The following is a 12,201-nucleotide window of genomic DNA, read 5'->3' as shown; positions in this document are numbered from 1 at the left end:
TCGCGGACACTTATCTGTTACATTGTAGAACCTAATTCTAACCCCGCCTCTTCCCTCGCATCAAATGTATGTGGTTGCCCTCTAGTGAAACATTTGAGCGTTGCAAAATTCTATAAGCAAGAAAGTGATGGTACAATATTGTTTGAGAATTACCCTGCAGAGAAGACACATTATGCTTTATTCTAAAACTATAGCCATAGATTCTCAAATGCAATATGTTTGAATGCTTGTGTAGGATATGGGCTGTCACATTCCGCCGCCCTTCGTTAACATCCATAATTATGTAACCCAAACTAATGTTTCAGAAAAAAAATCATGGAAAACAAGGTAAAGAGAAAGCATTTTATTCCACCAGTGGCCGGTATATTTACGTCCATGCAGTCATAATGGGTGAGTCGACCTGGCAGCACGCCTGGAACGCTAGACAGTAGGCTACATGGAGTGCCATGTGCGCAAACTCCGTTAACGGCAGCTATGTTGTGTGATTGCATGGTGACTTGATATAGCCAAAACATTTAAGTATGCATACTTCGCATATAAAAAAGGTCGAAGAAAAAAAAAAAATCATGCTGCTTGATAAGATAGGACCAGATACCCAAACGTGCGACGTTTTACGCGCGTGACTTAATTAACTTTAGCTGACTCGATTACTTTTTACAACATGGCTATCGATAATCGAGTAGGGAAAGACTATTTTGACAAAATCAATGCTCAAACGCAGAAAATGATTCGAGCGATATTTAGCGCAAGAGGGTTGTTTTAGTCAGACCACTTTGATAAACAGATCGATGTGCGCAGCGGCGTCACGTGCCAATTAGAATTAGGTTCTACAATGTAACAGATTTATCGCAGGATTGCTTATCAGAAGACAGTCTATGCGGTGTTGAGTATCTGGGAGGGCCCGGGCCGTGCCTCTCCTCACTGTGCTGAGGTCAAGTTTCATAATGCAACAATGTTCACTCTTGTAGGACATGTCTAGATTAGTTGCAGCGTCAAGTATCCCAGACAGGTTGAGGATCAGAGTACAGGACAAAAAAAAAAATAGGCGTCCGGTTTTTTGGTCCAATGTCAAGAAACGCTTATGTACACCTTGAGCCAAAACCACCAAGTTGATGTAAATGCTTAGTATATTTTAATACAAAATCCACATAGTACTGTAACAGGTTATAGCACGTAGGCCTAACAGATTCAATATTCATCTTCCTCCTCCTCACAGCCATCTCCAGAGTCTGCCCCCACCTCCTCATAGTCCTTCTCCAGGGCAGCCATGTCCTCCCTGGCCTCAGAGAACTCGCCCTCCTCCATGCCCTCACCTACGTACCAGTGCACGAACGCACGCTTGGCGTACATCAGGTCAAACTTGTGGTCTAGTCGGCTCCAGGCCTCGGCGATAGCCGTGGTGTTGCTCAGCATGCACACGGCCCTCTGCACCTTGGCCAGGTCCCCTCCAGGAACCACGGTGGGGGGCTGGTAGTTGATACCCACCTTGAAGCCCGTGGGACACCAGTCCACAAACTGGATGGAGCGCCTCGTCTTGATGGCAGCGATGGCGGCGTTGACATCCTTGGGGACAACGTCTCCACGGTAGAGCAGGCAGCAGGCCATGTACTTGCCACGCCTGGGGTCACACTTCACCATCTGGTTGGCCGGCTCGAAGCAGGAGTTGGTGATCTCGGATACGGAGAGCTGCTCGTGGTAGGCCTTCTCGGCTGAGATGATGGGGGCGTAGGTCACCAGGGGGAAGTGGATGCGGGGGTAGGGCACCAGGTTGGTCTGGAACTCGGTCAGGTCCACGTTGAGGGCGCCGTCAAAACGCAGGGAGGCAGTTATGGAGGACACGATCTGGGCAATCAGGCGGTTGAGGTTGGTGTAGGAGGGACGCTCCACCCCCACGTTGCGCTTGCAGATGTCAAAGATGGCCTCATTGTCCACCATGAAGGAGCAGTCCGAGTGCTCCAGGGTGGTGTGGGTGGTCAGGATGGAGTTGTAGGGCTCCACCACAGCTGTGGACACCTGGGGGGCAGGGTAAACCGAGAACTCCAGCTTGGACTTCTTCCCGTAGTCCACAGACAGACGCTCCATCAGCAGGGAGGTGAAACCAGACCCGGTCCCCCCGCCAAAGCTGTGAAAGATGAGGAAGCCCTGCAGTCCGGTGCACTGGTCCGCCTGTGTGGACCAAACACGGATTATCAATTCATAAAAGTTCAGTCATTTGGAGGACATGTACTTGAAACTCAACATCCATCTGCGATTCTCACCATTTTACGCATCCTGTCAATGACGGATTCCACAATCTCCTTCCCGATGGTGTAGTGCCCGCGGGCATAGTTGTTAGCTGCATCCTCCTTGCCACTGATTAGTTGCTCAGGGTGGTACAACTGACGATAGGCACCATTTCGTACTTCATCTAATAAGAAAAACCAGGAAACAATTAACAGAAGAGGAAATGGCTTTCGGAGATTAATCAAGGAAACTTGGCCTCTGGCACCCCCATAGCAGCGTTCCAGACTCACCCACGACCGACGGCTCCAGATCAATAAAGATGGCTCTGGGGACGTACTTCCCGGTACCGGTTTCAGTGAAGAAAGTACCGAAGGACGTGTCGGCCAGGGAGGCAGCGTTGGATGCATGCACCGTTCCATCTGGCAGGAAGCCATGCTCCAAACAGTACAGCTCCCAGCAGGAGTTGCCCATCTGGACGCCCGCTTGTCCGATGTGAACAGAAATGCACTCCCTCTGTCAGTGGATCAAAGACAGAATGGTGTTTTTCAAAATACATGTAAGGGGTTAAAGTCAAAACTTTTTAGTGGTTAAATTCTCTGGTGAGAGCAATTCAGACAACTTAACATCATTTACTTACCATTGTTACAACTATTAGGCACACCTGAACAACCTCAACCCTGAAAATCATAAGCAGTTACCCCTTAAATAACCCTCCTCACCTTAATACAGATAATCAGCCTAATAGAGTTCACCTGCTGTTCTAGTCACAGCAATCAAGTATGGTGGGTGTGACCTTCAACAACCTTGATTGAAAAACGTCATACGTCAACAGATCTAAAGTTATCATAGTACAAACCCTTTTAATTTAATGTTGAGAACAAGTCAATATGTTAGGTTTGAACGAGTATATTTTAACTGGTGAAAAGTGAAAACATGGGCCGAGTTTCTTTCTTGAAATGAATGTTGTGTTGATATAGGGGGTTAAAACTACAAAGCCTGTTGACCGTCAAATCAAACATGCATAGAGTAACATACTGCAAATACTAATCCATTGCTGTACTTGAGGCCTGCCCTATCTGAAGTCAAATAGGATTGCCATTTATTGTTTTCTAATCATCTGCTCCTCTGCCCGAGACCATCTCCACGCTTTGAGTTTAGTTTTAAGCAGATCATGTGGTGGTGAAGCCGCCGGCAGTTTCAACATTGTGCACAACCGGGTCATGACCCGACCCCTGCCTCCTGCTAAGCGTGTCTGCTCACAAGCGTTTCAACAGTCTTGCAACAGTGGTTGATAAGGGCACATACACATCAAGTATATTCCCCTCATGTAAAAAAAAAAAACACTTCTAGCCTACTCATGAATGAGAATTAAATAGAGACCCGGATTTAATTTCAGCTTACTTGCGACTCGAAGAGCTGACAGCACCGCATCCTTGTCCGCGGATGGCACGGTACCCCCTTTACAAGGAAAGAGCGGCAGCTCTGCCTGCACTGCTGGTGCTTCCCAAGGCACCAGTGGCGGATCTAGAACGTTTTACATAGGGTGGCAAAGGGGGGCAAGAGGTCTTGGCAGGATGGTGTGGGTAAACGGTACGTGGGAATCCCTATGGCTTTAACAAAACAAAAACAAGACCAATTTTCAGCACGGGAGTGTTGAGTGCTGGCCCAAACCAGCCCATCCCCACAAGGGGCCGAGCCATACGTTGAACATTCGGGGCTTAACCCAAACCTAGGACCTAGGTTTTTATGTGATTTGAAATCAGAACTTCACATTAATTCTCACACGCATAGCACTCGAGCGAATGTTTTTGCATTAATTTCAGTGCAAAATCGTTTTTTTACCTTTATGTAATATGAACATTACATTGGACTCATATTGTTATATTTCTGGAAATTACAACCAACATTTTTACCTGAAAGATTCGGGGCTTTTGAGAAAACTTATTTTTCCCACCCTTGCAGGAACCTAGATTTATGAAGTGACAGATCTTTCTTTTTTTACCTGGCTTTTTCAGTTCCTGCTGGCATCTTTTAATTAAAACCTAATGTAGCTTATTAGGTTACTTATCAGTCACATAGTAGTTAACAAACTTAACACATATCGTTTTATTCGGTGTGTGAAAAAACAATGAGAAAGCAGGCGATCTGCTGGTCCCGATGGCCACTCCGGGCCTGAGCCCAGTGTTCAAACTAAACTAAACTGTGCATCTTTTAAAAAGTCAGAGTATAAAAAGCTAAATGAAAATTCAAAGTACAATATTTGTGTCCAAGATGCAGTGGACCAAGTATAAAACAGCGGACAATACTCAAGTACTTATTATAATTAAAAACTTATCATTACAGTCCACAAATGACCCGATCACCCATCTTTTTTAGGAAAGCTTAAGGCGACAGTTGTTATTCTTTGCAGCTAACATTTCACAAACGATATATATATATATATATATATTTATAGGACTGCTTAGATAATCATATAAATGATCGATCTCCCAACTGGCACTATATTATTGTGTGTTGTAATGTAAGGTCGGCAAAACAGCGACTATCAGTAGGCTAAACTTTATGGATACAAACAAGAGTTTAGCTATATTATATATTAAGCTGTCTTTACTAAAATCAAAACTAATCAAAGGGCAGAGTGCTCTTACAAATGAAGCGATTTGACTTTTGGCTAACGTAGATAGACTCGCTGTTTTTGCTGATGCTGAATCGTCTTTAGCATACATTACGTTCATTGCCAATGTAACTTTAAGTTAAACATGTGTGTTTAAACTTCACCTGGGGAAATTGACTTCACCTTGAGAGGCTCGGGGGCAGCTCAATTGCTCCAGTCTTTGCCGGGCTGCAGTGCCACCGCACCGCAGAAGACTCGCTGTGTGCGAGCCAGACTGTGTGCGAGCCAGACTGTGTGCGAGCCAGACTGTGTGAACGTCACTCTGCACTTTTGATGCAGGGACGTAGCTATTTGAGGGGCAGGGGGCTAAGAACACGTTTCAAATAAAACATTTAATTGTTCACTTTCGGTAAATGTATTGTTCAGTTCAATGTTTTGAGAAGCTCGTGGACATAGTGGCGGTTTGTTTTTACAAGTACAGTTTTTGGATCACCAAAGTTAGGGGGGCAGCTGGGGGGGGGAAAGGCTCTATAGTGGGGGGCAGCTGCCCCCCCTTGCCCCCCTGTAGATCCGCCAATGCTTCAAGGCACAGGTGATTGTTGAAAACCGTTATATTCACGCCGGTCATGGCACATTCAAAGTAGTTGCCGTTCAGCAATGCGACTGCAATCCAACTGACAGGAGCGACCATGGCCTTCGTGGTGATCTGAAAGAGGACCACCCAAAACCCGAAAACGTTTTTGCAGCGAAACTTTGATTTGCGGAGACATTTTCCTGTGAACAACTTCCATGTCCTATTGCTGAGGCTGTAGCCTAAGACTAAAAGTGCAGAAGAAAATATACTTTCAGTTCCGTTTTATGTTGTGTGTTTGCCTTCTTTCATGTGGGTCAGAGCTGGATACGCATTTCAGCTGCTTGCCAGAATATTGCAGTAGGGGCTAATGCAGGGTCAAGTACAGACTTCTGGAGAAGCAATATGACATTTGTGACATTAACATAGCTGGAGCATTTTTTATATTTTCTAGAAGGGGGACTACAGACAGTGATATCTTATGTTTTGGGTCTGGGGCCGTCCCCCTCCAGAACCTGTTGCACAGCTATACGGTTTATTTATGGAACATAACGGTTGGTGGCACAACCACGCCACACATAATATTGTACCATCACTTTTTATATAAAAATGCTGCTGCTATGTTAATGTCACAAATGTCATATTGCGTCTTCAGAAGTCTGTAGGCCTACTTGACCCAGCATGAATCATAATCTTGTGGAAAGCTGCTGAAATGTATCCAGCTCTGACCCACATGAAAGAAGGCAAACACACAACGTAAAACGGAACTGAAAGTATATTTTCTTCTTAACATGCTTCCCACAATTCACTGTCACAACAGATCCTAAGCAACCAGCAAGATGGATAAATTCAAAACGGTCCTCAACATTGCTCAAAAACAGCAGGAAAGCTTGAGTTGGGGATTTGTTGCCTTGGTCACCGCTGGCGGGGAACAGATTTTTTCGAGTGTGGTTTTCAAGTGCCCATGCAGTGACTGGAACTTTGCCTATGGAATGGTGTTCCTCCTCGTGCCTGCTTTGGCACTTTTAGTCTTAGGCTACAGCCTCAGCAATAGGACATGGAAGTTGTTCACAGGAATATGTCTCCGCAAATCAAAGTTTCGCTGCAAAAACGTTTTCGGGTTTTGGGTGGTCCTCTTTCAGATCACCTCGAAGGCCATGGTCGCTCCTGTCAGTTGGATTGCAGTCGCATTGCTGAACGGCAACTACTTTGAATGTGCCATGACCGGCGTGAATATAACGGTTTTCAACAATCAACTGTGCCGTGGGAAGCACCAGCAGTGCCAGGCAGAGCTGCCGCTCTTTCCTTGTAAAGGGGGTACCGTGCCATCCGCGGACAAGGATGCGGTGCTGTCAATTCTTCGCGCCGAGTCGCAAGTAAGGCTAAATTAAATCTGGGTCTCTATTTAATACTCATTCATGAGTAGGCTAGAAGTGGTATGTTACCATCTTTAAACTCAAATATTTCTACTTGCGCCTATGTAGGCCTAAGTCATTAATATTTCCCTTATACATTGCAAAACTAAGAGACTGGGGATGGGAAGTCCCTTTTTTGTTCTGAAATTATTGCATGATTTCTCAAAACAATAAATCAGTGTTACTTCACTCCAGTTCCGCCTGTCATGGTGGCAAGTACTGTACGTTGATAAACAAAACAAGCATAATTGATGTTGCATGAGAGGAATTACATTTCAGAATGCCTCACTCCAAACTCTGATCTCCCTGTAGGCAGTATTTATCTCACTTATTGATCCCTCTCTAGTAATGTCTCTGCATCTTACTCTCATCTCTCACACATCCCTCTCCCACTCTGTTCTCAAGGGAATTGCTTGGGTGTTCTCCCTCTCCCTAACCCCACATTGTATTGTGGTTTCAGATCTTGGGTTGGTTGCTGATTGCGTCTATCCTGGTGTCCAGCCTGCTGCTGGTCTGTGTGTCCAGATGCAACTCCCCTGTCAGCTACCTGCAGCTGAGTTTCTGGAGGTCCTACGCCCAGCAGGAGTGCACGCTGCTGGAGACCTTCTCCGAAGGCCACGCCCGAGAGCTGGCCCAGAGAAACCTGAAGAGCTTCTTCCAGGTGCAGCCTCCAGAGCCCATCACCACCCCGTCTAACCAGGCCTGGCAGAAGATCTCCAACTTTTACCGTTTCAACACCCGGGACCACTACTACAGCATGCTTCACCAATATGTGGATAACTGCCTGGGGAACGGGAAAGAGGAACTGAAAAGGACCGTGTCCAACCGTTCAGATGGTCCAGATGCTAACATCCCAGCTGTGCTGGACTTTGTGGATGGTGCTGGGATGCTGTGAATGCAGAGGATTTTGATGGTAATAGCAAATCATATTAACAAACAAAAAAATGTCAACATTTATTAATTACATGAAAATAAACAGTATGAATGTACATTATAATATAAACAGATAGGTTTCTGTCTACACTTGTGTGGCTTAATCTTTCCTGAGCCTATATACTTCACTTACCTTTGCTTCAATCAGGAAATGAAACCCAGACTTGCTTCCTGTGAGCGCTGAACCACAAACAGAGTGTGTGTGTATAGTATTGACATACTATATGTTCATACTACATACTATAACGGACATGTTATATCTTAACAATCACCAAACAAATGATTGTTAAACTAGCCTTTACAGCATTGCTCATCATGTTCTTGTCCATGCTAATGCAAAAAAAATACTCACATTAAATTACATTATCTCTGAAAAAAACTCTGAATTATTTATGAATGAGCCGGGGTGGTTGGGTTGGATGAAGCCCACTTCAAACTCCATGTTGTCCAACTCCACTGATTGTATTTGTGTCATGTGAAACTGAAATCAAATGTAAAAACTGCAACCAACATCATCTTAGCGCCTGGCCCAACTGTGTGAGGCTTTTAATTCCAGTGTTATAGAAGGTAGATTTTGAAGACTATGATGAAAGCTATTGCTACGATCAATGCTCTTAAAGCCTTTTGGAAGGGGGAGTGGAAGGAGGGGGGAGGGAGAGAGAGAGAGAGCACCTCTCCATAATGCTCACTTATGCTGCACAGTGCAGTTCTAGTGGTATTCCAGATTGCTTCCTGTGTGTGTGTGTGTGTGTGTGTGTGTGTGTGTGTGTGTGTGTATGTGTGTGCATGTGTGTGTGTGCAACATTCACATGCCTGCACGTGTATGACTAAGTGAAACAATGTGTTGTATGTAGATCAAACTGCTGCCAGTAAATGCACGTTCTCAGCTGCCGTAACACATCTACATTCTTCTTTGTAATATTGCCGTGGTTTCCTTGTTTGTGGCATGTACTTGGTATGTACTGAAAGCACTGTTTTTGCCAGAACATTGGACTCAAATCCATGCTAAAGCACAGCTGCTGAAGATTTGGAAGCCGGAAACCAGAAATGCAAGATCTCCATCTGTTGAGTCACAATCTTTAGGGTTAACCGGGGGGAGAGAAGGAGGGACCAGAAGAGAGAAGGGAAGTCAATAGAGTAAGGGAGTGGTTTGGAAGCGTAGAAAGACAAAGCCTGTGTGAACATGGGTGGAGAGCAGAGGCGTGGAGATACAGAGACAGAGAGAAAGGGAGGAGCCGAGGGAATCAGAAAGAGACTGATCCGGAAAGAAGGGAACGGGAGGGGCTGAGGCTGTTGACAGATGTTTGTTTTCTTGTAAGTTGAAGTGAGACGGTGAGAGGCAGTTGGAGTTAGGAATTACGAATTACACTCTTACCTCCCAACCTCCCAAGACAAATACCTCTTCAGATTTCTGTTCAACAATTGGTCGTTCCTTGAGTTCTTTTCACCCTGGATCGTGTTTCAACCCGCCTCACGGCCAACATGGATAACTTCCAGACCGTCCTGCGTTTCTTCATGAACCAGAAAGCCACCTTAGGCTACAGCTTCATGGCTCTCATGACCATTGGAGGGGAGAGGGTCTTCTCCATGGTCTCCTTCCAGTGCCCCTGCAACCACAGCCAGAACTTCGCCTACGGGCTGACCTTCCTGATGGGCCCGGCGCTGGTCCTGCTCCTGCTGGGTCTGTTCTTCAGCACGCGTCTATGGCGCCTCTTCACTGGCTGCTGCCTGAACCCCATGAAGCTTTGTCCCCGGGGGAACAGCCTCGGCTGCATGAGGGCGGTCGCCAGCATCTTCACCGGGGCTTGCGTGGCACCAGTCATGTGGCTGTGTGTGGCTCTGCTCAATGGGACCTTCTACGAGTGCGCTGTCAGCGGCCTGGATGAGAACATAGTGGTGGACATATTCTGTAAGAACAAGACCGCAAAGTGCCGGGAGGAGCTGGCGCGCGTGCCCTGCGGACGGTCCAATCTGCCCACCGAGGAGAGTCTGGAGCTGTTACAGATGTTCAGGGCACAGTCTCAGGTGTGAACTTCTGTATATGTTTAGATACAGAGTCAGGCATACTTCTATAGATGTTTAACACAGTCTCAGACAGGAACATCTATAGATTTTCAAACAGCCTGAGAGAAGCCAGTAATTATGTAAGGTGACACCTAGACACTTGATACCTGCAATTGATGTTCAGTTACCTGGTCCATGTTGTCACGTCCATGAAACCTGTTATTACACAATGTGTTTGTGAAATGTCACCAGCGTCATTTCATAGGTGTCAGAGTGTGCCGGCTGCAAGCTGATAAAAGACAACATAATGATAAAATAATACAATATAATACAGCACCTAAGTACTAAACTGGTGTTTTGTTCTGTTTGTCTTTTAGAGTTTTGTTAGACATTCTTGTTTTGGGGTAATAACAATGCTCATTATTAACATATTTGACTTCCTGCTTGTTTGTATGTGTGTGTATGTGCCTGTGTGTGTGTGTGTGTGTGTGCTTGCGTGTGTGCTCAGATTCTAGGCTGGGTCATCATTATCACAGCAACCTCGGTCGGACTGATAGGAACCTGTTGCACCAACTGTCGCTCCAGGGTCAGCTACCTGCAGCTAACCTTCTGGAAGCGCTACATGGAAAAGGAGAGGGATCAGTTTGATACCTACGCCACAGACTACGCCTCCAAGCTGGCCGATAGGAACCTCAAGAGCTTCTTTGAGAACCAGGAGCCGGAGGCCTTCCCCTTTCCCAACCACAAGGCGTGGGAGCAGATCTCCTCCTTGTACACCTTCTCCGACAGCGAGCAGTGCTACAGCACCCTGCAGAGATACGTGGAGCGCGTGGACAAAGACTACAACTCGGAGAACAGACCAGTCATGTGCAAGATGGACGTGGAAGCGTAGGAAGTGTGATGTCAAAACAGAACATTGGTGCTTGGGCACATAATAAGCAACAGTATAACTTGTTTCGTAAGAAGGATGACTAATAACACTAGCAACATGCATATGAGCACATATTACTTCTGTGCACTTTTTTCATCGTTGCCCAACATTATTAATATATGGCCCAGGAAAACAATTCTCACAAAACACCCTGTACTAGTAGGGCCAATGAGGGAAACCACAGTTATTAACATAGAATGCTGTCACTGCAGAAGTGATGAAACAATGACATCCTGTCTGCCAGCAGGAAACAAACGTGTGCTTCATAGACCTCCTAACAGCACATTTTTAACTAACCACTGCAACAACAACACATTGACCATTACGTTTTTAGGTCTCTGACACAGAGTCCTGTCTTTGTCTGTAGGGTAATTTTGATTTTGTCGTAATCTCTTCTGTGATTGGTCTAACCACTGCTTATCTCCTCTGTGTCTCTGTGGCAGTCCATCTATGTCATTCATAAATTATTGATTTGCTGGATGGTTGTTATGCTATTGGGATACTATAGATTGAGCAACATCATAAAGTACAAAATGTTGCATTCACTTTTTTGGGTAAACACATACATTGTACAAAAGTTTCTGGAAAGGCGTAACCAAGAATGATAATCCTGTTTTCCATGTCATGTTTGCAAACAGAGGGATGTTTTGCGCATACAATTTTTTTTTAGAAAGCTGTCTTTCAGTATGACAACAAATAAAAAAATTCACAGTATTTCCAGGCACTTGATTTTCTATCTAGTTCAGAACTTTTTAGGAGAAGAGCATGCTAAGATTGTCTGTCTAGAGATCATCAAGGGCCTATATTAAAACATACAAGTAGGGGGCCTGTTAAGACATTTAGTATGCGTCTTTTTCATAAACCAATGTTACATATGGATACTGTGTTTATTTGTGAGTGCATCATAGTCAGGTGGCTGAGCGGACTAGTAATCTGAAGGTTGCCCGTTCGATTCCCAGCCGTGCGAAATGACGTTGTCCTTGGGCAAGGCACTTCACCCTACTTGCCTCGGGGGAATGTCCCTGTACTTACTGTAAGTCGCTCTGGATAAGAGCGTCTGCTAAATGACTAAATGTAAATGCATCAAACACAAACAGTGAGATTGTTTCAACCGGCCGCCTGTCAGCGGTGTGACACCAGGTGTGCCTCAACATGTCTGAACAAGAAAGAAAAAAACCTCCTGGACTTGCTGGGCAATTTTGTCCACGGTCCACCCATTGCCTGCATCATAGATTTAAACCTGCTTTACCCAGTGCCATATTTACAGTTTACATTATTAGTGTTTACAGCAATAGGCCCATGCTTGTTGTGATCTCTTTGCTTTTTGCACTGAGCCTAGACCCTAGACATACATTTGCACACAGAAAACGAAGCACGTTTCAGAAATGGAATGCTCAGAGTATGTTTACTGCTAGGCCAAAATAGTCGATTGCAGAACAACTTTAAACTTTAAAACCAGATAAAGCAAATGTTAGTCGTTTAGTTTAGATTAGTTTAGTTTCAACACTGA

At 45.2% G+C, this 12,201-nt stretch overlaps 3 protein-coding genes across 3 annotated transcripts; 2 read left to right on the top strand and 1 right to left on the bottom strand.

Moving 5' to 3' along the window:
* Window positions 1-1,124: 1,124 nt before the first annotated feature.
* Window positions 1,125-2,895, bottom strand: LOC136943918 (tubulin alpha chain-like). The gene is made up of 4 exons (XM_067237406.1): window positions 2,861-2,895; window positions 2,514-2,736; window positions 2,259-2,407; window positions 1,125-2,166 (listed from the first exon to the last, which is right to left on the bottom strand). The coding sequence occupies exons 1-4, from the start codon at window positions 2,861-2,863 to the stop codon at window positions 1,189-1,191; spliced, it is 1,353 nt and encodes a 450-aa protein (XP_067093507.1). The 5' UTR covers window positions 2,864-2,895; the 3' UTR covers window positions 1,125-1,188.
* A 3,343-nt stretch (window positions 2,896-6,238) lies between these two features.
* calhm6 (calcium homeostasis modulator family member 6) lies at window positions 6,239-8,119 on the top strand. Its single transcript, XM_067237407.1, has 2 exons — window positions 6,239-6,784; window positions 7,284-8,119. Exons 1-2 carry the CDS (start codon window positions 6,248-6,250, stop codon window positions 7,716-7,718), a joined length of 972 nt encoding a protein of 323 aa, XP_067093508.1. The 5' UTR covers window positions 6,239-6,247; the 3' UTR covers window positions 7,719-8,119.
* Window positions 8,120-9,023: 904 nt separating this feature from the next.
* Window positions 9,024-11,543, top strand: LOC136944116 (calcium homeostasis modulator protein 5-like). The gene is made up of 2 exons (XM_067237725.1): window positions 9,024-9,781; window positions 10,269-11,543. The coding sequence occupies exons 1-2, from the start codon at window positions 9,239-9,241 to the stop codon at window positions 10,650-10,652; spliced, it is 927 nt and encodes a 308-aa protein (XP_067093826.1). The 5' UTR covers window positions 9,024-9,238; the 3' UTR covers window positions 10,653-11,543.
* The last annotated feature ends 658 nt before the right edge of the window (window positions 11,544-12,201 follow it).

This window comes from Osmerus mordax, chromosome 6 (genome assembly GCF_038355195.1).
Source record: "Osmerus mordax isolate fOsmMor3 chromosome 6, fOsmMor3.pri, whole genome shotgun sequence".
Classification (NCBI taxonomy): Eukaryota; Metazoa; Chordata; class Actinopteri; order Osmeriformes; family Osmeridae; genus Osmerus; species Osmerus mordax.
This window is presented reverse-complemented; position numbering and strand designations above follow the sequence as displayed.

What these genes read in the sequence shown, in the direction of transcription:
- LOC136943918 (XM_067237406.1), bottom strand. An exon ending in TCTGGAGCCGTCGGTCGTGG is followed by an intron (nt 2,408 to 2,513) that starts GTGAGTCTGGAA and finishes TTTTCTTATTAG; the next exon opens with ATGAAGTACGAAATGGTGCC. An exon ending in TTGACAGGATGCGTAAAATG is followed by an intron (nt 2,167 to 2,258) that starts GTGAGAATCGCA and finishes TGGTCCACACAG; the next exon opens with GCGGACCAGTGCACCGGACT.
- calhm6 (XM_067237407.1), top strand. Translation starts at nt 6,248, where the DNA reads ATGGATAAATTCAAAACGGTCCTCAACATTGCTCAAAAACAGCAGGAA. An exon ending in TTCTTCGCGCCGAGTCGCAA is followed by an intron (nt 6,785 to 7,283) that starts GTAAGGCTAAAT and finishes TTGTGGTTTCAG; the next exon opens with ATCTTGGGTTGGTTGCTGAT.
- LOC136944116 (XM_067237725.1), top strand. Translation starts at nt 9,239, where the DNA reads ATGGATAACTTCCAGACCGTCCTGCGTTTCTTCATGAACCAGAAAGCC. An exon ending in TGTTCAGGGCACAGTCTCAG is followed by an intron (nt 9,782 to 10,268) that starts GTGTGAACTTCT and finishes GTGTGTGCTCAG; the next exon opens with ATTCTAGGCTGGGTCATCAT.